General features: G+C 33.3%; 1 protein-coding gene across 3 annotated transcripts in view; it reads right to left on the minus strand.

The window, feature by feature from the left end:
* Window positions 1-26,554, minus strand: part of LOC117101091 (regulator of nonsense transcripts 2-like) — a 46,973-nt gene that overhangs the window by 9,904 nt on the left and 10,515 nt on the right. For 2 of the 3 annotated variants that reach the window (XM_033240961.1, XM_033240963.1), the window contains exons 13-32: window positions 24,998-25,073; window positions 24,475-24,567; window positions 23,831-23,934; window positions 23,558-23,643; window positions 21,963-22,071; window positions 21,659-21,716; window positions 21,435-21,490; window positions 20,983-21,099; window positions 20,389-20,490; window positions 19,991-20,116; window positions 19,525-19,686; window positions 18,879-19,017; window positions 18,222-18,358; window positions 17,655-17,841; window positions 17,342-17,431; window positions 16,872-17,014; window positions 16,032-16,094; window positions 15,679-15,774; window positions 13,552-13,791; window positions 12,922-13,000 (exon numbers count right to left, since the gene is read on the minus strand). In XM_033240961.1, coding sequence (XP_033096852.1) covers window positions 12,922-13,000; window positions 13,552-13,791; window positions 15,679-15,774; window positions 16,032-16,094; window positions 16,872-17,014; window positions 17,342-17,431; window positions 17,655-17,841; window positions 18,222-18,358; window positions 18,879-19,017; window positions 19,525-19,686; window positions 19,991-20,116; window positions 20,389-20,490; window positions 20,983-21,099; window positions 21,435-21,490; window positions 21,659-21,716; window positions 21,963-22,071; window positions 23,558-23,643; window positions 23,831-23,934; window positions 24,475-24,567; window positions 24,998-25,073 — 2,263 coding nt within the window. The remainder of the gene's footprint in view (window positions 1-12,921; window positions 13,001-13,551; window positions 13,792-15,678; window positions 15,775-16,031; window positions 16,095-16,871; window positions 17,015-17,341; window positions 17,432-17,654; window positions 17,842-18,221; window positions 18,359-18,878; window positions 19,018-19,524; window positions 19,687-19,990; window positions 20,117-20,388; window positions 20,491-20,982; window positions 21,100-21,434; window positions 21,491-21,658; window positions 21,717-21,962; window positions 22,072-23,557; window positions 23,644-23,830; window positions 23,935-24,474; window positions 24,568-24,997; window positions 25,074-26,554) is intronic. The other variant, XM_033240964.1, reaches the window with a different exon arrangement.

The raw sequence follows: 26,554 nt of genomic DNA on the forward strand, positions 1-26,554 counted from the left end.
TCTTTGCTTGTCATTATTATTAAGTAAAACAATTACCCTAACAGTATTAACTCACCATTCATCATACTCACTATCTGATCAAAATTATGTACATTCATCACTTCAATAAAATTTCATCTGTGCATGATGCAGGATACATTTTAATCAACAATCAACACTTACTGTACCGTTAAGTCTCACCTGTGTATTTATTACCAAATTAAATTTCTACTATTTACATAAAGCCCATCCAACAATTTATGACAGTTCCTTCCTTTTTTAAAACTTTGCCACTTTCATTCTTTTAATATACACTTTTAAAAAAGCATTGGTTTTTATCCAACATTTACAACTATACAGTAGTTGCTTTAAAGCATTAAAAAATTGTGTCTCCAGGTCTTTTGCCAATACAATAACACGCTTTGCATTATGTGACGGTCAATGTTGATGCAATAGCCCTTCACCCCTCCAATAATAGCATCGTCTTCCGAAAAGTTACTTGCCGTTCTAACACCTGAAAAATAAAAGTGCATCCCTGTGAAAATTTATCATTTACAGTATATCATAGTTTTTGATGAAATATGGGTGGTGGAAAATTATCATAATATATTAATTTTTATATATAGTTAATCAGTAAAGAATATAATAAAAATGAAAATGCATAAATATTAAATTTAGTATTGACACACAAATTATTATAACCTAGGCTTAGCTACTAGCAGGGGCGGATCCAGAGTTGTCCAAAAAAGGGGGGGGGCCAAATTTGGGCCGATCGACACAACAATGTCCTAGGGGGTCCGGGGGCATGCCCCCGATTTTTGTGTTCTAGACGCCCGAAAATAACATTTGAGGCGTTGTGGGCTATCATTTTTTTCTTTTTCTTTCTTTTTTCCCTCCCAAAAGGGGGACCGGGCGGCCGCCCCCCCCCCCCAAATCCGCCCCTGACTAGGCTGCATAATTACAGGCCCTAGTCTATCAGCAAATAGTGTTGGCCTATGGTAGGCTCTACACTAGGGCCTACTAACTTTTATTATTAATGAATTAGAGAATGTTAATATTGCATAGAGCCTTAATTGTGTTGTGGTACTGGCCATCACGACAGGTACCAGTGGTAAGCTAAGGCCTAGTATTCACTAAAACTAACATAGCTAGGCCTTTTTAACTAAATATTAAAGATCAAGAAGATCGTGTAGGCTCCTCCTAAACTAGGCCGATCCTTGGCTATTCCTAGATCTACTCCCGGTCTAGGCCTACCTAGCCTGCAACCTGCCCTGTAGGCTAAAAATAATACACTTGCACACTCTCTTCAAAACACACATGCCAATTAAAACATCACCATTCAATTGGTTTTCTATTTTTCCTGTTGCCTCCAGTTCCTATAGGCCTATTAAGGCCTAGGCTTAAATCGATATTTCAATCACGACGATCTCGCTCGCGATACGTTGCTATGTTATGATTGTAAGAGCTATCGACGCATGCGCGTTTGCCGATTTCAGCTTATCTGGTTGTCAAGTACGTTACGTAACGATGAGATCATTACGATCGCGGCGAGGAGGTCTGTACCTTTGATCTTCGCTCGATGTTACTCCTTCTGTTCTATTTTCTCTATGGTTTAACCCACAAAACTAACTGTCTGAATGCATTCAATTATTCATATGCAAACTCTCGAGTATCATTTATAACTACTTGATACTACTACGTTGATATTATACATTAAAAAATACATGAGTGAATTAATTATGACGATTATAACAATATTATAATAAATATACAAAATCAACCAGAACTAATGTGATTATTGTTATTATAAAGCCACTCTTTAATGGGCTACCAGTGACTAGCGTATGTAGAATGGTATTTAGGGCTTCAGGCTACACACAAAACCAATAAAATAAAAGAAAATCAAGGACTAACAGAACTCTCCATCACACAGTTTCACCAATCGAAGGTATTTAATTTAATAACAAACACGAAAAGAAGAGCATACACAAACATGAACAGGAGAGGGTACACAAATGTTGCTAGCTAGCTTTAACATGAAAAGAGGCGGTGCAATTGTATAAGTTTGGGTTTCCCCAGGTCATGGTTTAAGTCTGAGACTGGTCACATTACTTTTATCTATCGGTAGACACTTTGTCTTTCTCCACCAGGTAAGACGTGATTGTCCTGCGTTAGCTCCATATTAATATGCTGTATTTTATATCAACATATAAAATTACTGATTAGTTGAAAAAGAGACTCACACTCAATATCTGTGGTTAAAGCATGATACAGTGAGTAGAGTATTTTTGGATTAAATGCAACAGTGAATCATTGAGGTATTGTGGGTATTGATACCATATGAACCTTTTACTCCTAACACCCTAGCATTCATTCATAGTAAAAGTGAACTGATACCCTAGTATTCCTTTATCGCAATAGTAAAGTCTCTTGGTATGCAATTTATACTCTGTGTTTTGTCAAGTGTTGCAATTAAAGTTCGGTACTATTCAAGTTTACATGAACTTATAAAACAACAATATAGGTGGTATTGGCAAAAAAAAAAAACAGTTTGTATTCCATACGTTTACAGTATAATACTGTATTGCTTATTCTGTAATCATTACATATTATACTGGGTGTTCTGTCCTAATTTGTTCTTACAATGTGTCATTTGATGTATTTATTTATTTATTTATTTCATTTCAACAGACCAACAGCGAATCATCGCCACTAACAAGCTGGTAAAATATATGACATTTAAATATATCAAATATACAGACGAAGGTTACAAAAATCTCACCTATTCAAATGATTAATAATAGAAGGAAATATAGACAAACTCTATTGTTGTATTGTTTAGATGGAGAGGAGCAAGCTTAATGGTTAAGTTGACTGCCTTCCAATTCCAGGGCACTAGAATAAAATCCTTTCAGACACTAGGATCATTCCATCTTGCAATTTACAAAATGTGTAATTGTAGTTGCAATCCCAAACGAAAACATAATTATTATCATTTATTTGTCCTCGCCTAACTTGGAAATTAACAATGTTGGTTGGGTCCATGGGGACCCTCGACTGCAGCAGTGCAGTGCCACCAGATCTCATTGCAACAAGTAACTGTTACATCAGGCCCTACATGTACCTAATTCAAGGAGCCAGAGTGACCAGACTTAATAGTACAATATGAATGTTGTTGAATTCCACTTGTACTCTGAAATCAATCAAACCATGAAAGCACAAAATGTCTCACAATTTTTTACCCTGTCAATCAAAATGTCAAAAATGACTGTCAAATTTAAACTTAAGTAACTTCTATTTTTAATTCATGATAGTCCGAGGAATTCAAATAAAAAAAAAATCTTTTCATTTTAGTATTATAGACTTGTTTATAATCCAAAATGTACCGTATTTGTATAATGAACAATGTATTCTATGTAACCGTTATGTAACCGTTGAGTGTTGCTACCCCGATTCTTGTCGGCAAATGCTACAAGAGAGATTTTTCAAAATCAAGGGAAAAATTTGTGTTTCCCACTTCTGTAAACTTTAAAATTTCCTCACAATGGCAATGTAGTTCTTACAAATCTTATATTCAATTTTTTATCTTAACTCAGTGATTTGCAAAATTATTAGTGTTGCTACTGACAACAAAATATTTAATAATTATGTTTTCACAGCATGTCTTAAGAAATCAGAAATTCATTAAAATAGAAGTCATGATGGAATAGTGTGAGTTGCCTCAGCCTCATTCAGGTGAAGAAATTCAATCAAAGTTTATTCATCTGTTAACGCCTCCTATCATCGGCTGAGCGGTAAGGCATGGGTTGCGCTTACTTCAGACCTAAGATTGAGGCTGGAGTCGTCCAGTGTTTGGTTGAACGAACCACGTCTTCTTGGTTCAGGATGGTTAAAGACTAGAGGTCCAATGTAAACATCTGGCTTTTGTGCACTAAAAGAACCCATTGCATCTTTGGAAGAGTAGGGGTTATCCCAATAGTGTTTAAATTCAGCTCCTGTCATTGTGGAATGATGTGAACATGCAAACTACTATTAAGCACCTCTCCACAGTAACTGCTATGGTAGTCATCAACCACAGTCATATATAATTTAGCACAATGATGCTGCAAGATATAGAATTTTTTCCCTACAGTACCTTTATCTACTGATTTATAGATCTACTACAAAAAAGTCATAAAAATTGATTATTGGCCAATCTAAAGTTGCAGTAGATATTCTTCCACAGCTCATTGGAAACTTGGACTGGCTAAAGGTTTTGCTCTGTAGAGGCCAATCATAAATCAATGGATATTGAAAAATATTTCTCTAAGCAAGAAATAATAAATTATTAAACTAAATATGTCCAAGGCAATTAAGCTGAAGGACGGTAATATAGACAGAGAGTAGTGACTGGTTTTTCTTACAAGGGGGTTCAATAAGCCCATTACTTAAGATTTAAAATACTGAATGACATGTGAAAATATTGGTGGTGGAGGATCCTATGATTTATCAAAAGTGGTTCAAACTAGCACCCCATTTGTGAAGATGATGGGGGTGGATTACAACATCAAGGGACTGTTGTTGACACACAGGACAGGATGTTGACAGTTTCTGAGAGAGAATAATATAGAAGGTTGTTATCAGGGGAAAATAATATGCACATGCATGGTGGGAAAGTTTCAGACATGGTGATATTTTCATAAAAATATTTTATGATAAATTATCCCTATACAGTACTGTATACTGGTGATTAATAATAGCATAGAAAGTATTCAGTAGCCCATTTGTGATTGACCAATAGATTTTGTGAATGTGAATGATCCCGAAAATAAACAAACAAAAAACCAAAAATATCAGAACACTTGTAGTGTTTAAGCAAACATCTGAGCTAGAGGCATCTGTATTTATTTATTCATTTAACTTCACACAGGCAAAAATACAATAAAGTAACCAAAAAATGAGATAAAAATAATCGCACCGCCGATAGTGGCCTATCTTGAATTGCATAGGTAACAAGATATAAAATCAAGTATATAACATTAATTTTAAAATGTACCCCTAATATTTGTAAAAAGGAATTCTATACAAAATAAAAGAAATATATAACAGAATCTAACAAAAAGATACTTTCAGGAATTGCACATAATGGCCAGAAATTTTAATTGGGCGACATTTGGCACAGGGACAAAATGACTGTCAGCTGCAAACATTATTTACATTGAACAAATTTAAAAAGAGATAAAGATAAGATAATTTAATACGTAGTTGGGCTGTGTCTAGTCTTCAATTATAAAGTTTGCAACTAACAGGAAGAATAAGACAGCAAGAATTACTTGATTTGGCTTCTATAATGATTTTTTTTTTCACAAAACCATTCCAGAAAATAATATTATTGATCTCTTGCTGGAAGTTTGAATCATACTGGTAAATAAAGAAATAAAACTTGAAGATGAACATTCAAAACAGATAATTTTTGACAGTTTTCATGGAGGTCAATCATGTTATACAAGATTTTTAACATGATTTTATTTTTATCATATATTTTTCCAAAGGGCGCAGGCATCGTAAATAATATATATCAATAAATAGCACTAATAAAAATTCTAATATAAGATTTTTTACTAACACAAGATTTTTAACATGATTTTATTTTTATCATATATTTTTCCAAAGGACGCAGGCATCATAATATATCAATAAATAGCAATATTAAGAATTAAAGATTTTTTACTAATGCAAGATTTTTAACATGATTTTATTTTTATCATATATTTTTCCAAAGAAATGTTAATAAAATATTAAAAATACTAATTTATTGTCTTCCTTTTTAGTTAACAGTTAACAGGAGGACACAGAACATAATAGAAATGAATTTATTTAAAGTGCATGTCAGCTAAAAACTGTATTATAAACTATTAAAATGCTCTATTATAAACTATTAAAGTACATGTCAGCTAAAAACTGTATTATAAGCTATTAAATGCTGTATTATAAACTATTAAAGTGCATGTCAGCTAAAAACTATATTATAAACTATTAAAATGCTGTATTATAAACTATTAAAATGCTGTATTATAAACTATTAAAATGCTTTATTATAAACTATTAAAATGCTGTATTATAAACTATTAAAATGCTGTATTATAAACTATTAAAATGTTGTATTATAAACTATTAAAATGCTGTATTATAAACTATTAAAATGCTGTATTATAAACTATTAAAATGCTGTATTATAAACTATTAAAATGCTTTATTATAAACTATTAAAATCCTGTGTTATAAACTATTAAAACGCTGTATTATAAACTATTAAAATGCTCTATTATAAACTATTAAAATGCTCCATTATAAACTATTAAAATGCTCCATTATAAACTATTAAAATGTTCTATTATAAACTATTAAAGTGTATGTCAACTAAAAACTGTATTATAAACTATTAAAATGCTCCATTATAAACTATTAAAATGCTCCATTATAAACTATTAAAATGCTCAATTATGAACTATTAAAATACTCTATTATAAACTATTAAAATGCTCCATTATAAACTATTAAAATGCTCTATTATAAACTATTAAAGTACTCTATTATAAACTATTAAAATGCTCTTTTTCCTCTACTGGTCTGGCTCATCTTGTTTACTCATGGTTACGGACGTCAGACATGACACCATCATCACTTTATCATCACTTTGTTATAAAATCGCAATAATCAGCTAGTATTTACCTCATCAAAGCTATAACCTAATACTTCCATGTTCAATTGAAGATTGTTGTGGTAATAGGCAACTTTAGCTAATCACAACAGAGGGAATACCACAAGGTGATGCTACCGGAACACCTGTTAATGTACTGACCAGTATCTACTCTACAAATATTTTGTCCTGGTCTACTTTATTGGGACCCCACACAGCTTCATCACAGAGGTGCAATATGGGTGAAATAAAAGCAACAGCCTTGTTGTATGTCAGGTGAATTATGTGAAGAGGTGGCATATATAGGTCATGTTGGGGATATACTTCTCCCCTCTCCATGCACCCCAGAGAATGTTTGCAGACTCCCCAGAAAATGTCTGTATTCTCCTAGATGTTGTAATCACTTAAAAAACAACTATTACTGCATTCTCATAGCAAGTACTCCTCACTATAAAATCATCCCCAGCACCTCCCACACTCCCAGTTCTCCCCATGTCAATAATCCTAGATGCACCTCTGTTAAAAAATGCAGCATAAAATATAGGCCTACTGTCTAGGTATAAAAAAAATCAATATGAAAGTTATAACTTTTAAATTCAAAACATATGTAACATAAAAATAATTACATCCTCATCAAAATACTAAGAATACGATGGAAAATGGAAGAATTAACCAACAAGGAAGACAATATTAAATTTTGGTGACGATCCAGATTTGGGTTGCGCACCTAATGTGACATGAGTTACTTGGTGGCTCCTGCATTGTACAAGATCATCATTATTATTTATTATTTTAATTATTAATAGTGATATTCAATAATCAACACATGTTGTTGAAGTCTCTTGAGAACATTTTAGTTATCCAGTCTGATAAGCACATTTTCATTTATTAATAAATTAATTTTTGTTGTTAAATTTATCGCAGTATCCTTTAACACTACAGATTTGGTCAATATGATTTTTATATGAAGATTACTAAATCTCCTAAAATGTCATAATGCTTGAACACTTGCCTTTTTTAGTTGATTTAATAATTCTCTAAGGATAAATGTGATGGTCAGCTTCCTATCCCTAAAGAGTGTGTTGAATCCACTGTAAGTTCAAAGATTTATTCTATAACATTAACCTCCCCACACATTTTTTTTTATTACACTACCTATCCCTATACTTCAATTCTCTTTTCTTTATTTTTGTTGAGTGTCCAGGTCTCGCAGTTGTATGTCAGAACAGGGAGTATGTAGCACTTCACAAGTCTCAGTCTCAGGTCTAGAGAGATGTTGTTGGATGTCAGCATCTTCCTCATTTTTATAAACTGTGTTTTCGCTATGCCAATACGTTCTCTAATTTCTTGCTCACTCTGTCTGAGATATTTGAAATTTTAAACTTGTTCTAGTCTTTTATCATTGATTAATATGTTTATTTCAATGGGTCTTTTTGATAACACCATGACTTTTGTTTTGTTGACATTCATGTTAAGTCCCACTTCTTCGCTGTTTGCCTTAACTTCGTTCACCAGAATTTGCAAATGGTCTTCTTTGTCCGCCATAAGTACTGTATCGTCAGCATATCTTAGGTTATTCATGTTCCTTCCTCCCAAGTTGATACCTATGCATTCATCACTTTTCCTAAATATGAACTCTGTATATATGTTGAATAGATACGTTGACAACACGCACCCCTGTCTCACTCCTCTTTCAATGTTTGTAAACAATGATGTTTCCCCCTGGATCCTTATTGCCGCCTTTTGTTGCCAGTATAAATTTGCTATTATTCTAATGTCTTTTCCATCAATCCCAACCTTTTCCAGACATTCAATAACTTGTATGTGGTGGACACGGTCAAATGCTTTGGAGTAGTCAATAAAGCATGCATATATATAAATACCTTGCATCCTGCTAAATCTAATATTTAAATTAGAATTACTAAAATTTAACATACAAAAAAATACATTAAATTCTGTGCTGGCATCATTCACTCTATGAAATGGTCTACTATAACCCAATACATGGAATGGCCTGCTTACATACCTCATATACAACCCTACTCCACAGTGCCTTCTCCAAGAACAGTTAGAGAGGTCATTGATTCTTGAACTTTGAAAGGAATAGGATAATAAAATAAAAGTTGTTCCCTCCAAAAAATGAAGGAAACTAAAACTTTGGCAAAAAAATCTCTAATAAATCAGGATAGTCCCAAGAGCTAGACACCAATATTACTGCTATAACAATACATTAGTTTCACTTTGCTTCTAGTACCAGACAACAATGAACAGTCAGGTAATGTCTATATAGTGAGTAATATTTATGTTACATAACACCACAACATTTACACACCTCAGTTCAGCCAGAGTGTGAATTGAAGGAAACACAGAAACAAGTAGTGTGGTTAAGCGCAAACAGAAAGGTCATTGTAGTCATTCAATACCATACCATTACACCATAGGGAGTAGTGAACACCGCTTTATGAGGTAGTTAGTTACCTTGTTGTCCAGGTAAAAGATTGTCATTGCTGGAATGAGGTGAATGACCTGTACATACAATCACTGGACTAATAGTGCTGATATTAAAGGCCTATATTCAATGTATACCGGACATTGCAGATTTTATAACAACATTCTGCCAAATTGGCACAATTAAATTTTCAATGAAAATCCATAATTTCACATTTTAATGCCATCTAACAGGAACTCAGGGGTCACACATCAAATTGTACTAGTGCATACTATTACCAAACATTTGAAATATTATCTCCTACATATTTTAAAAATAGTCATTCTCTCCATGTATATATTTTGGGAGTTGGCGCCCTCTCACATAAACATCGAGCCTNCCTTCCCCCCCCCCCCCACTTCAAGACTCTCCCACTTCAAGATTCCTAGATACAGCCTCCCCCCCTCCACTTCAAGACTCTCCCACTTCAAGATTCCTAGATACACCCCTGCTCTATGTGAATGATTTTATATATTTTAGAAATGCAAAGAAACAAACTAACAAAAGAATACTATCACTTACCCACATACCGATTAATAAACTGAAAGCTGACAACCCCTAACAACTGCAAGACCGCAAGTTTGATTTATGACAACTATTACATGAACTCACAGAATGAAAGATAAGCTAGATATTAATTATTATGTTTTCTGAAACTGGTGAACATTCAAAATCTTATTTTCTAGTATGATCTACTAAAAATCAGCAGTCAAAAAATTAAACTGGCATTCATCTCTATCACTAAATAAATCTGACCACAGCCATTTGCAGTAAAGATCCAGCAGGTGAAAGTCAGAAGAAGAATTGGAAACAAATGTTTAGGAGGCAGCTGAGGCAACTGTTTAGAAGGCAATGGCGGCAACATCAATAATGAAACAAGCAAACAGGGGTTGCTTTGTAACATTTAAAAGGGTCACTCGTTATCAAGTGTGAAACATTAAAGGGGTAAATCACTATCATAAGAAGGGTTGTGTGAAACGTTAAAGGGGTAAATCGCTGATCATAAGAAGGGTTATGTAAAACATTGAAAGGGTAAATCACTGATCATAAAAAGGGTTGTGTATAACATTGAAGGGGTAAATCACTGTCAACAAAAGGGTTGTGTAAAACATTTTAAAGTGGTAAATCGCTGTCATAAGAAGGGTTGTGTAAAACATTGAAGGGTAAATCACTGTCATAAGAAGGGTTGTGTGTAACATTAAAGGGGGAAAAAAAGGGTTGTGCAGAACATAAAGGGGTAAATCGCTGTCATAAGCAGTGTTGGGTAAAACATTAAAAGGGTAAGTTGCTGTTATCAGGGTTGTGTAAAACATTAAAAGTGTAAATCACTGATCATAAGAAGGTTGTCTAAAACATTAAAGGGGTAAATTGCTGTCATAAGTAGGCTTGTATAAAACATTAAAGAGGTAAATCGCTGTCATAAGCAGGGTTGTGTAAAACATTAAAGGGGCAAATCACTATAGCAGAGCAAGAAAAGATACTTGGGATGTAAACAAAATAGGCTTACACTTTAGTAAAGACAAGGAGGTGAAACATGAAAAACATCAGTATCAAATATGATAAAGCCATTTTCATTGAATACATACTGAACCAAAGACCATAGTATAATTTAACATGAGTGATATATTAATATATATTTGGTGCTATGAAATTTAAAAAAAATAAAATAAAATAAAAATACATTTGCTACACACTGTTATTTTATTGTTTGGTGACCCACTTACAGTTTGGAATTATCGGTCAGAAACCACCCTACAAATTTAAGTCAGAAATATATGTATATTCTCATCAAATCAGGTAAATGCACATTCGGGACTGGGGTTCTTATACCCTTGATGACCCCAGACCTTAGCCTGTGATTTAGTACCCTACTCATTCCTCTCCATCTTCACTTTTATACAGATTGCCCCATATAAATTGACAGAAGTCAAATAGAGATTTGATGTCAAGGATCAAAAGCATCCAGGATTGAATGATTACTGCAATAGATGTAAATCAAGTTATGAGACAAGGGTACAGAGGAATTGAACTACAAACTAAGGAACAGAAAGATCTCCATGGTTTAGCATACGCAGAGTTGGCCACCACAAGTTAGTGAACTGAGTTAAGCTGCACTTTAAAACAATTACTGGGATAAAAAAAAGAAAAAGGAAAGAATATGAAAATAGAAAATGTTCAGAACCTAATGAGGAAGCATGTGAAAGTGAAAATTGAAAACTGTTGACAAGAAGAAATATATGTTAAGGAAGGTCATGACTTCTGTTTCTAAGCTAAGTCATCTTTCTTAAATAGAAACCAAGTTGGGGGAAAACCTGTTTCAATTAATATTACTGAGCATTTACATCCCTGATGAAATAAAATAAATCTTTCAAGGAATTGTATACAAACGTTTAATGGCATCCTATATTTAAAAAGGGAGCTGGTTCGGTGGCAGTTACTGAGTTTAGGCTGTTAGGCCTATCATGAATTTATGATCAACTAACTTGTCTTCAACATGACTTATGGATATGTAAACAATTTTTTAATATTCATCACAATTGGACCCTTACTATGTATCATGTTATTCTGAACAGATTATAAACCCTAATTAAGAACATAATTTGTTGCAATTATCATGGGATTGTTTTTAGTATCAATAGGAGTTTCTTTACAGATAGCCATGAGTCAGTTCTACAATGTAAGTAGTGGTGTAATAGGAAGGACTGCGGCTGCAGTATTAAGCTACTCCACCGGACAAGCTAAGGTGCGGCCATCCCATGGCAAAACAACACAACTGCTTTTATATTTTTGTTTAAGTTAATACAATGTTTTGCCTCTCAAACGGGTGGCTATTGGGTACTTGTTGGACCAAAACAAATTCCTTTTCTTTATTTAATATTTATTTGGGCATAATAATACATTCTGAAACGTCACAGAAAAATTTAAATTTTCTCAAAGCGCCAAGAGGCCTACCAGGGCTTTGCCTCTCAAACTGGCTGGCCTTCTCCGGAAACTGTCAGACCCCTTGTATCCTAGAGCCACCAATGAATTAAAGTGCTACAGTAGGTCAATTTTAAGAGTAGCATTGAGTTGAGGAAACAGTCTGCAGTTTATAATTTGTCACTAAAGGATACTTCTCCAAGTTTATCCCTTTAATATTATAAGTATAAAGACAGTCTTACTCAATGATTAGTCATATTTCAAGAAATCTAGGGACATGAAATTCCAGGTTTATTTTATTTGTGTGGATATAAATGATTGATTAAATCACTGGTGTTTGTGAGTAATATTCAAACTGCTCAGTGGTAATAGGGACACTATCACTGAATCATTTGAATATGTAATGAAATGCTACCTGACATTAAATAACAAATATTTAGTTCACTTTTTTAAATTGATTAATATTGACTTATATACAAATAAGAGGAACAGTGAGTGTAGAAAAAGAGGAACAAAGGATTCAAAAACTTCATCAAAATTTTTAACAAATTCTCAAATTTATGTAAGAATGACAAAGGAGAATGAGCGGGAGAAGAGAGGCAAAAGAAGGATGAGAGAGAAGGAAGCTGGGTTGAAAGGGGAAAGGGAATAAGGTGGTATAGAATGTAGGAAGGGATTATATTAAAATATTACATTTTTTAAGATATATTTTTCAAGTATACCAGCTGTCTCTTATACACATCTTCCCTGATGAAATAAAATAAATCTTTCAAGGAATTGTATACAAACGTTTAATATTAAATAAGCATATGCACATTTGAGATTGCAAGTTCAGAATTTCATAATTTCGTCCTACCTTGATACTCTTCTTCTTCTTGGCGTTCATTTATATCCAGTGTGATTTGTTTCACTCGCTGCTTCTCGGCTAATTCAGCCTGAAAAAAAAGCATTTTGAAACATAAATTACAAGACGTTCTCAGCTAATTAATTAGATGGAAATTAGTATATAAATGAGCAAGTAGTACAAAGAATTAATTGCCTGCAGGGCCCAATGAATATTTTTGAATGCATTGCTTTTATCTAAGTGCTGTCCTATCGAAAGGTTGGTGGCGCTAAAACACAGACAGGAAATGGTGTTCAGGTTGTTAAATAAATAGAGCCCGAAATGGCCGTGCATTAGATTAAATTGATGTATAGTAGAATACGATAGAAAGATTGTGTTAGACATAAAATGATGTGTAATGAGTGACCAATAATATTACCACAATGATTATAATAATTATAACAATTATGATAATAAAATGGGTTTTACGAACATGCATTTTGTTACTGCAATTAGGTCAAACTTTCTTCTCGTCTTAATCTTATGGCCCGATTGCAGGCTTCGGCCCAGTAGCTCAGTATTTTGAAATGGATTTATTTGGAAAAATTTGTTTTGTAATAGTTGTTTTTTTTTTTTTGCAGATAGGATGAGTCATAAACAAACCTGTTCTCTATTCTTGAGATTTGCAACTAAATGTGAGCTCATCGGCACTTCAAATCCTTTAAATTGTTGTTTATTTCCCTTCCGAACAACAAGTGTAAAATTGATTGTATCTTTTTTATCTTCTTCCTCCTCATCCACTTGTTCAGTTTGTAGGAACGTAAAGCTTTTCCTACTGCGCTTCATGTGTACGGGAACGCTGACATCAAACTGGGGTACCTTAATTACTTCACTGCTACGATGCTGTGTGAAAATAAAGGTTATATTATATTAATTCAAATGAAATACAGATTTACTCTAGCATGGAGATAATCACTTTCAACTCCATTATACTGTGCTATTGTTAACACATTAGGTGTTAATCATATGACGGTTAAATCCTACTTAAATGTCACCTACATTTGTGGCAAAGACAAGCCAAACTAGTCACTCATCACAAAAATTAATTTTCAGTTATTAATACAGGGTTAAACAGTGACATGAAAGCTATAAAATGGTAAAAGAATCATTAAAATCTGACATTTCGTTATGAAGTTACAGAAGTTTAAACATACAGCTGTTTAAAGAACAATATTTGAGAAATCAGCCTTCAAAGTTTATGATTTTGGGCATTTCTCAGGCAGAAACCATCACCAAATCGTTAAAAGTTGTTGTTTTAACATTGAAGATGGGGAAAAATAACAGTGTAGCATGATATATAGATATATAAAGGTTAGTTTAGTGTAATAAAATAAATTTCAAAAATTTGAACATTACATTATGTTTTGTCCATTATCTCTGAAACAGGATTTGCCAACGAGTGACTGGTTTGGCTAGCCTTTGCCACATTTGGTTTTCTATCATATGTTTATATTTTGTTTACTTGATCTTGAAAATGGGTCGATAATGGACATAAACGTTGATCTTTTTTGTCAATATATTTTGTGTTAAAGAAATACAGATATATTTATCATCAAAAGTAAGACAAATTACATGGAAAATGAAACTCATTTAAAAAAAAAACGTTTGGTGAGGAAATTTAGTTTTAGGCCATTTAGTTAAAATTATGCAAGTTATAAGCACATTCGACACCAGAACGCAAACAATTCTTCTGCACAGCAGTGAAGTTAAAGCATTGGACATAGCCATGGCCTATCCAACAGATACTGGAGGTTTAGGCATGATACAAGTATATGGTACAAGGCTGCCCTAAATTTGAGCCATGGCTGCATCAAAAGCTAGACAAAGCCTCAAGCATCACCCTTAGCATGTCTCATAACTCAAATCGGCAGTCTCACACACTCCCACAAGCAAGCAAAAATGTACTGGAAACAAACATATCTGTTCATGGTATTTGCATATTTACACTGTACTACTATATTAATTAAGTCAGCTTAACAATGTATTACCAGGACACAGGGAAACACAATTTGATTAGAACAAGTAGCTTCTCCCAGCTTGGGACCCAAGCCCCAATATGGTGTCACGTTTAAGCCTATGATACTAGTGTGGGCTTTGAGTCATAGGCTAGTCCAGAGCCAGTGCATTGAAAAATCAGTATATATTATATCAAGTCCCACATTAATTTACATTAGGTTTAGCACCAGTTATATCTAGGTCTAGTAATATTGTTGACACATATTGATATGGAATCAACTACAGATTGCTCAGTTTGCAGTTATTATATTGCATATCAGGTTTACTCATGGGAAAGAAACTCAAAAATGACAGTGAAGGATAGCACATGTAGTCTTGGACTTCATTACAAAATTATGTTGTTTAATACACGATTTCCCACAGGGAAATAAAAATTAAAAAACTTTTGTGTACATTGTATACAATGTACAATACTTGGTGTACATATGTACAACATGTGACTTAGTTGATACTGAGTGTTGACAAATAAGATGGCCATGTACTAGTGTGAACAAGTGTTGAAATGTGTTGATGAATAATGGTCTCTAATCTTAACAGTCTGTAACAGCTGGGTGAGGGCAGCAAACTACACAACATAATATGTGCCTGGACGTTGCTCGGAGTAATAATTTTAAAAACAATTTCATTCTAAAGGACATATGAGTAATTAATGGAAAAACGTAAGTATAGCTTTACAAATGTAAACTACAATTATAAAAACAATTCTGCTCTTACTTGGGTCGTTTCTGCCATCATTTTATCAAAAGCTGATGTAAAATCTTCATCTTCCGGACAGTCAATCAACCTTGGTCTTTTTTTTAACAATGTTACCTATGATTAAAAATATAACATTGATTAAAAATTTACACTGATCTTAGCTGACACTTGTAGGAAAGCAAACCACTATTTACAGTGCAGTTATAGAGCAGACTAGTTCAAAAATATGTGGCAAAGACAAGCCAAACCAGTCACTCGTCGCAAAATGGTAGGTATCATGTAAATTGTGTGGCTTTTAATTTTGCTTTTATAGGATATTTTTGTTGTTTGAGCATAGATGAAGATGTAAAGAATTTGTTATTTTGACTTACACTATCCTCATCTTCTTCTTCACCAGCCGAATCAAGTGTTATATCTACATCATCCTCCTCATCCTTAAAAAATACAATAACAAACTGTCTATCAATACTTTCAATAATTCTTACAAGGTAAATGCAAACTACTTATATAAAAATGATTTTAGGTAAGCTTTACTGAGCCATAAGACCTTATAGAATTCAGGCACACTACACCAAGCTTGGACATATTAAAAATACAATGTTCTTTTATTAATAATAATAATACTTTTATATAGCTCCTCATGCAAAAACTAGCCTCAAAGTGCTGAAAGATGCCAGTTGAAGTTAGGTATATCATAAAGAGGTAAGTCTTTAGTGCCTTTTTAAAACATTCAATGTTTGGTGAGTTTCAAAAGCTTACAAACTTTACAGTACAGTTTCAGTATGGGCTATTATAGTTATGCATGCTTGTTCTATAATTTGCATGTTTAGTTTTCAACTTTCACCATTATTAGAACATTGAGATGTTAATTACTCTACACAGTGTCTAATAAATTAAAGTCTCAGCTGATATTACTGTTTAAACTACAGCTACTTTTATCATGACATAATACCAATACTATAAACATTACACACCCAACTGGCATAAACATAATGATGTGAGTGTCTTGTATAGACAACGTTTAAGCTTTTCCAAGACTACCAAATTTTATTTAACAAAAAACTGTTGTATTCCCATATATAGTCATTACCATATATAGTCATGCCTATATATTCAATGGTCATAATATGATGTAATCATGACCATATTTAGGCATGTCACATTCTTTGATATTCTGGATAAGGCTTAATGCTATCAATAAATTGACTGACCACAGGTTCAGGTTGATTGAGGCACTGTGACAAGCTCTGACCCTGACTGCCTCCTGTACTCGCCCTGTCCATGTTATCTGAGAAATCTATATCAGAATCATAATCCTCATCCTCTAGAGATGACATAGTCCCAATAACTGCAGCTGGAAAAAAGTAAAAAATCAAGATACTGAATGCTAAATACTTCATTTGTCCATCATCGTTATAAAATATAATAATAATAATAGAAATTTATTTTTAAGACAACAAATACAAAATTAAAATCATAGTAAAATCTACAATGTAAAAGTATGAGGTAAAAAATATGTAAGAATACTTACATAGTAAATTTGAACAGTAATTAGAACTTTGTAACAATAAAATATTATGAAAAAATATGATTTCAAGGATTTATAATTCAAAATATGATAAAAGAACAAAAGAGGGAGTTCATCCGCTGTATGTGTCAGTGGTAGGGGGTGTCAGCTTACCTGTTGAGTCTGTTTCATGGCTTTCTAATATAGGAGTTAGACCCTGACCTGGCTGGTAACTAGTGGCTACTGATGGCACAATTACTGGGGCTACAGACAAAGAGAAAAACAATATAGCAAACTGAAAAAAGTAGAATTGTTTAGATGCGAGAAAATTATTTAATGCAGAGTAATATAAATAAAATTTTTAAAGAAAGAAATTGTGTAAATATCAAACATTTAAACTATTATGATTATTATTATTAATGTATAGAAAAGAGCAAAAAGCAAAAATTAAGTTAAAGATACTGTAAATATAATATTCAATCATTACATAATTTCTGGATATACTCATTCTGTAGTTTCAGAACTTCATCATTGGATTCTTCTAATGATGCAAGCATCTTCATTTTGGGTCTGAGTGCTTCAAGTGTGTCTGATATCATATTATCTACATCCATTGGGAACGGTCTTATCTCAGGGTCCCATATTGCAAGACTCTTCTTATATAGAACATATTGCTGAGAACATATAAGATAAACATTAATTTCAACATTTACTTTTACTTTTGAGATTCTAATAGGTTTCAAATAGTACTAATTCAATTTTTTCAATTTTCTTTGGTCCTCTTTTTTCATTTCTTCAGTCAAGAGAGCAAATTTCATGACTAGGCCTAGACCTACTTTGAGTTTGTTTATTGCTCATGCCTTCGCAATGAAATATAAGCAAGCACTCAGCATAGAAATGAAAGGTTGCAGTACAGCTACCCAGTGTCTAGATTTTACTTTTTTTGTACACAATTATATGTTTCATAGGAAAATAACATTGGAAAAAACTTTGATGATATTATAATTCAATTATAATAATATTTATAGATATATTATAAGCATATAAAATATACCTGAAAATAAACAAGAAAGCAGTCCAGCTTCTTCTTAGTGCTTCCACGGTCAAAGAACTGACCACACGTGTCCAGTAATGTACATACAAGTCGGATACGAAACAAGTGTTCTGGTGGGTCAAATTGTGTAGGAGTGCCTATATAAAATAAAGCAACATAGTAGAAAATGACAGTAAACAGCACTGCATATTATAACTTGCAGCTAACATGCATTTCCACCAGTCTAACAATCTGTTGTTATATACTCAGCATAAAGCGCATTTTACATGGTAGCTAGCATGTATATCTACAAGTTTTGCAATCTATCATTATATTTGGTATGACAGCCAATCACAGAAAAGATTTCAATTTTAAACAACAATTTGATTATCAGCCAATCAAAAAATGATATTTTATATGGCCTAACAAAAACACACTAATGTGTTATTGCTGTACTGGTTGCTAGCTGGGAATGCAATGAAACACAAGCTATTAGAGCAAAGTCAGTGTTCTAGTGGTATAATAATTAGTTTAATAGTAAATCTGGAAGTTGTCCAAGATATTAACTCAACTTCATCCTTAAGTATTTGGGGATGTGCTGAGCATTTAGTGCAACATGTCAGATTGGAAAAAAAAAGGTATTAACAGAAAGACTATTAGCAATGTATGTATACTAACCATCAAGTGAAATTCCAAATTTGATGAGAGTATAAAGAGTCTTGAAGACAACAGCAGATTCTACCATGCGATAGTTGTACAGTTCTCCAAGGTACTTAACCATACTCACACGCCGCTGATTCAACTCTGGTAGATTCAACTACACAAAAGAATAATATTGTCAGTAAAACCAATGAGGTATTATTAAAAAGGAGATCACTCATGTGTCGTTGTCATGTTGTTGCTAACGAAAAAATGTGAATTATAGGGTAATACGCACACGCGCGATCCAAAGGCGGGGAACACATTGGTTTGTCGCGTCAAAGGGATCTGTTGCCGAGTGATCTCCTTCTCAATAATACCTCAATGGTAAAACACCCTAAGATTTTATTGAAGACATGTTTTCTTTCCCTACAAGGTGGAATATACTAAAAAGCAACACTGCTGTGGGAAACAATGCTGGATCTCATTTAAGCAATCCTAGGCATTGGTTCATGTTCTTGTTTAAGTCTATGCTTTTATATTGTATCATATTTTAATTCTTATGTGCTGAAATTTATTAAATCAAATTGAGTAAATGTATACATTTAAACATATCCAATAACTTCTAATTACTTTTCATATATATATTCTAAAATACAAACATACATAAATTAATGATAAATACCTCCATTCCTAGCCTTATATCCTCCATGACACTATCAACAACCATGATTCCAACATTGTCATGATAGGCTACCAGTCCAGCCACTAGGTTAGCTATGCAATGAATATTGCTGTACTTGACATTCCATACTAATGCCAAACACTTTGTTGCGTATGCTTCAATCTGAAAAAAGAATCAGGAAAAAACTAATTAATTTGGCTTTGGCTAATTGAAGCATTGAAGAATCTTTAGTCCAAAAACTCATAATGTATATCGGAGAAAGTCCCAGTTTGAAGTGTTGGGTGTGCAATTAAAGTCATAGCATACATCTGAACTTGATCAGGCTCCAACATTTCTTAATCTTGCTTATTTATTCTATTTATACAGTTTGTATGAAGTGGCGATAATCTTTTGTTTGGTTTTCAATCATGAAACACAATATACAAAAAAGAAAAAACGTTTCACTGATTCATGTCCTTGTACATACATCTGGATCTGTCCATGGCAGTTTCCTTATCTGTCTTAGGGTTTTCTCGACTGTAAGTTTGGTCAGATCTTTGAACAAAAGTTTCCTAATATACTGGTGCATTGGTGGACGCACTTTGACTTCAGCCTAAAAAAGTAAATTTGTATCAGAAGACTATAAATATAAGCAATCATTAAAAAATAATAGTTTCCATTATCATTATTGTTTGTTCATTTAAGTAAAAAATATCACTAATAATATACACAAATAACCAACTTAAAACTATAAACATCTGAATTTTTAATTTCTAGCTCCTTTTCCTGCCTACTTTCCTTTTTTTTTTGGTTCTGTCTACTTATTTATCCCACTCTTTATGTAGCTTCATCATACCTCTGGCCACAATTTAGGTTGTCTCTTACCTGTTTGGTCTCGGGAGGGTTACAGAAAAAGAAAGCATTCTCAACCATAGTCTCATAGCGATCATTCAAGTGCAGTCTTGTCTTTTTACGCATCATTTGTTCCTGAAATGTAAATACACATATTTTAAATTCCTAATCATGCCACATGTTTACACGATATTTACCTAAGCATGCGTACACCTTCCTTTGCCTATTTAAAGTGTAAAACGTAAGAGCTGTATCTTAGTGATTTAATACATCACATCAAAAATTGGTGAAAAATTTAATTGATGTCTTTAAAATTAATAATAACAACAATATATATTTATATAGCATATTTTCAGATTTGGACTGAATAAGGATGCAATAAAATAATATTGTTAATGTTGAGAGTACAATCTAGGGGTGCAATTCTTCAAATTTTTCATGGTCAGCAAAAACCAAGGTGGGCCTCACCTGAGCACAGACTTTCCTGGTTTACCAAATAATTAGCGTGGAAGCTCAAATTTACAGTCATGGCAGATTAAATATGTTTGAAATAATTGCTGAAAATTGGTTGATATAAATGAGAATTTTGATTATAGTGCGCAAATATTACATTATAACAAGCCTTACCAGTAGAGCATTAGTGCGGACAAATGAGTCAGCTGTACGGTAGAGAAAACGACCACAAACTTCCAACAATGCACATGTCATATCAATGTTATGATGGCGGAAATCAGACAGCAAAACCTATAAATACATCACGTATATGTTATCATTTGCTATCATTGTGAACGATAAAAATGAGATTCAGATTCAATTAAAACAATTATTTGAAGGGAAAATGAAAAGTGATGAACAAATTTGATTAAAAAAAAACAACAAAAAAAACAGCCAGATGCAGATAATCAGAACTCGTAGGATAATGCAAGATTATTATCACGCCATTTCCTTTCCATAACAAATCACAGCACAGTATTCAGTAGGCAGTTTGAACTACCCACAAGTCTAAAGATGGGTGAAGCTTAAGTTGATATGAGCCCACTCATATTGATACTAAATACTAAGAATATACTCAATTTTACCTTAAGACACTGTAAAGTATCTGCCTTTGGACACATCTTGAACTTGGTCAATTCACCTGAAAAGCATCAAACATTTTATTTGTCAATAACATTGAAAAAGTTGTCAATAACATTGAAAAAGTAAAGGGACAGATATTCCATTTAAAAACAAAGAGAACAAGACTATTATTTCTCATTAAGACAACCATGCTTCAAACCAAATAAATGTAAAAATGTATATTTACCTATAAAACGAACTGTTTTGATTTTAGACTCAATATTAATCTGATCCTTCTTTTTCACCTGTTAAAATATAAATTGTTATATAAATTAATGTAAAAGTAAAACTATAATGAAGAAATTCATTATTTTAAAGATATGTTCATAAGTTTACAAGTGACAATGTAATAAAAAATACTTTGTCACATTAGAGTTTCTTAGTGATGATTTTCATTACTTTGGGAGTGCAAAGTAGTAATGTGGTTAATCTACATACTGAGTAATCAGTACACTTGAAGGGATAAATGGTAATAAAATAATAATATTCACATGGTATTTGAAATCTGCCTTAAGTCGATCTACTAAGTCCGTAGCTACATCTGGCATACAAGGAAACAAGGTAGCAACTAAGCGAGAATAGAATGACAGTAAATCCAGTCTAAAAATAGAAGAACATTTAAATGAATTATAACAACAATAATAATGGTAGACTTTATGCACATTATCATTACCCACGTCATTGGATTAAACACTTATGGAACACAAACATATACTGTCTAATAGTAACTTTATTTAATTTCCTAGTTTGATTAATAACTTTATATTTCAATATGTGAGTTTGCATCAGAAAATATCACAGACGTATTATTGTACCGAATACTCAGTACATTCCCAAATACTTGTGAAACAAATTCGCAAGTGGTAATGGCACCAGGCTAGTTATCTGGAGGTCGCGGGTTCAATTCCCATTCGAATCACTTGCAAATTTTTTTCGCAAGTATTTGGGAATGCACTGAGTATTCAGTATGATAATACATCAGGTAAGGCAAAACATCACTCTTATAATATGGATTTAGTTTTCAACTGAAAATTTGAATTTTTCTCACTAAACAACATACATGAAAAATATCAAAAGTCTTTGAATAATACTGCATGTCAATATTCCATGTGCTTGCAAGACAATAATATAGGATTTAATGATGATTGTTTACAGGTGCTAAGAAAGGCAATACGATTGTTCAAAATAGTGTTTTGCTTATACTAGTGTTCTCCTTGGATTGTATGCTTTGAAATTTAAGTGACCCTTCATAAAACTTAGCTAGCCCTAACATCGCAGCGTAGTTTGCGGGTCGAAGACCATCATGCATACCTAACCTATGGTTTCTGTGTCTATGTTGCACTGCTTTAGGTAATGTTTTACTTTATCTCTGAAACATTTTTGTTGTCCTCCTTTTGTTTATTTTTATTTTTTTTGACATAGCATTACTCAGCAAACATAATTTGTTTGGGTAACCTGTCATTCTCCATTCAAATGACATGGACCATCCAGCACAGTTTACTCTTAATAGAGGGATTTAGCGATGATTGTTTACAGGCGATCACGTGATCTGACTTGGGTATACATGAAAAACATTACAGTGTGATAGCATAGGAAAAGATAATGTTATGGTTCCGAAACCAACCACCCACTGTTAACGTGGAAGTAAACGGCTAGGAAAGGCAATACGATTGTTCAACATAGTGTTTATTTACTTACCGTATCCTAGCGTTCTCCTTGGATTGTATGCTTTGAAATTTAAGTGATCCTTCATAAACCTAAGCTGGCCCTAAACATTGCAGCGTAGTTCGCGGGTCAAAGACCATCATGCATACCTAACCATGTCGTGGATGTGCAGGAGCCTAGGCCTAACATTTGTTGAAAAATCTCAATGTTTGCGGCCAGTATTATGATAATCATTACAGCAATAAACAAGAGATGGCAGCGATAGAAATCGCCATGTAAAACACCACTGTGTTAGTGGATTGGTTATATCCAACACCCAAGTTAGGTCAGGTGACGCCCATCGCTAAATCCCTTTATTACCATTTACTGTACAACATTTATTCATAATTTTATTTTCCTCAACATCAAAGAATCAAGTTACCTTGTTCTTGGAACATTAAATAATGTTTTAACTAATTTCTTCCTGTTGGCCTTTGTGTTGTAATTCATCACAAATTCAACAGCAGCCTGAGGAAATATAAAACAAACATGTTTTGAGAGAAAAAATACTTGCATGTTTATGATAATTATGCAGAATATAATCCATGATCCAGGGATTATAATCTAGGCACATACCATCATGTAACCATACAACCAGTAAGTGAATGGAACCAATTATGTAACTATCTAAATGTGTATAAATTTGTAGACTTACTGAATCAATGAATTCTCTGTTGACACAAGTATGAAGTCTTTGCAAAAAGCTCTCAAGTTGCATCTTAAGGCTAACATTACTCACTGCTTCCTCTTCCTCAGTATCTGTTCAATTAAAAAAAATAATGATTGCAAATTAAATATTTTTTACTAACTCAACAACTTTATTCAAGAGGTGCAGTAGTATGTATTTATAAAATAATTAAAACAATTCTGAAGACTACGGTGTTATCTGCTGTAAAAACTATAACCTGAAAATATAAAACATATCAATTGCAAGCATGGTTTGCTTCAAAATAATATTATCAAATGAATTATTATTAAAAAAACTGTACATCCTACATTTAATTGTGTGGAGATTATACTACCAGTGCAATAGTCAAGAGGACTTGTGACTGCAGGCCCTAGGTCTCCACAGCTTACTGTTGCACGGCCTAAAATCCTTGCCTACCATGGTTAGTAATGCCTAGTACAGCATTGGCGGGCAGGAGGGATATATAGGTAGTAGAAGGTATAACAAAAGTTACACCAACCATACGTGCATTTACTACATGCCTAGTATATCGGTAGGCAGAACAGCTAATAACAATGTATTTTTAAATAAATACATAGTAGACCATTGCAGATGTCATAAGAAGCACCTACCATCAATTTCAGTCTCTTCTTCCACTACCTCATTCGGTTCTTCTGTCACCTCTTCCTTCCCTTCATTCATTACGTCCTCCTCTGGTAACTCAACTAATGAAAAACAAATCCTTGACTAAGATTAAAGCTATACATCATTTTGCTCAAAAATTTTAAGCATGATGCTTATTAGCAATCACACATATTCCCAACTACCCCTGCAGCAGCCTAGTTGAGCTGTGGCCTGCTACCACCTGCAGTAGTCTTCTTAGGCTCCCACTGCAGCAGCCTTCTTAGGCTACTGCCTACAGCAGCCTTCTCAGTCCACCGCCTGCAGTAGCCTTCTTATGACACTGCCTGCAGTAGCCTTGTCCGGCTACTGCCTGCAGTAGCCTAGTTGGACTACCGCTTGGGATATCGCCTACAGCAGCTTTTTGAGTAGCTTTGTTAGGATACTGCCCCTTGCTACAATATTGCCTACAGTAGACCTGCTAGGTCAATATAGGATTTAAAAGCTATTTAATGCTTTGTTTTAGTGTTTTACCTGATTCTACTTTGTCAATTTCTTCCTCATTTTGGTCACCAGGGGCTTGCTGTTTGGAGTTGTCCTTGAACAAAATCTAAGAACACAAAGATATTGCTGGTAAATTGAATGAAAACTATACATTCAAAGTAAAGACTTAAAAGATTAGTCATTGTTCAGACTTACTGCTGGAACTATAGTTCGAAGGTCAGTCAGGTTTTCATGGAACGTTCTCGTGTCCTCATCTTCCCACAAAGATGTCTCGAAATCAAAATCAGAGGAAGACTTCATACCACCAAACATTCCAATCAAATCATTTTCCCGTTCTTCTCGTAATTTCTCTAAAATTTCACAGAGAGTACACCGTTACTATGTGTTTACTGTGTAATATAAGTATATAAATTTTGTTCTTGAATGGGTTCAGATGTGAATCATTAACTGTACATCTTTATATGATGAACTAAATGTGTGTAATACGGTTATATGCAGCATAAACTACCTGACCCTCTCACTGTTGATGAAAAATCTGCAATAATTTTGATCTAGTTAATAACAATAATTTTCTTCCCTCCCAAACCTAATAATTTCCCCATAGCCCATAAAAAACACAATTGTTTACCATCTTCTGGAAGATCTGGCATTTCTAGATCAAGTAAATCCTGAAGGAAAAAAAAATGTATGTACTGCATTTTGCAAATATTTAAACAAAACAGTATTATTTTACCCTAATAACAATGTACCATTTAACTAAACCTTCCCCCTTGAATAATGTTGATAACGTCCAACAAAACGACATACAATGCACAAATGTAAACTTGTATTTGTGGGACATATGCACATTACTCTTGGCACCACCTTGGCGCCACTTTTGAAAGGTACATTAAGTAAAAGTTGCTAATGCTATTAATTTTCATAAATGATACAAATATGACTGATAACACTTACTGACAAATTGGTCGTATTCACCAATAATTTCTGGTAGATGACCTGTGTTTCCTCAATATTTCTCTTCCTTTCTTCACTAAGTTCACCTTTTGTCTATAAAGCACATAATATTGTGGTAGCGATGATGAAATAATCACAGCTCATTATATTCTAACTATGATGTCATACTAAATAACTTCTGTAAACAATCACTTCTTAAAATTTAATGTTTGATCATTGTTTGTTAGTAATGAGATAAGAGGATATTTTTAAGTGTTCTGTGGATTTATAGTTTTCTTTGTACAAAGTGTATCCAATCATTTTTATTTCCTTGATGTTGTAACAACACCTAGCAAATTCTACATTTGTAGAGGCATTATATCCACTGTTTGTTGTTTTGCACAAAACAGCAGTGTCCAATCAAGATGAATGTCAGTCAATCAATTAATCAATCAATGTTGTTTCACATCAACATTCTAGTTGATATTGTGATTGATAGCCATCAGCATACCATAATTTGCATTTAATCATTCTTTTAAGCACAGTCTTTTCATTTTCTCTATTTTTTTTTTTGGATATCATCATTATTTGTCTATATGTGGCAAAGACAAGCCAAACCAGTCACTCGTCGCAAAAATCAATGTTGAGTTATTA

This window comes from Anneissia japonica, unplaced genomic scaffold (assembly GCF_011630105.1).
Source record: "Anneissia japonica isolate Jap-2015-1 unplaced genomic scaffold, ASM1163010v1 scaffold4054_len1135799_cov195, whole genome shotgun sequence".
Lineage (NCBI taxonomy): Eukaryota > Metazoa > Echinodermata > Crinoidea > Comatulida > Comatulidae > Anneissia > Anneissia japonica.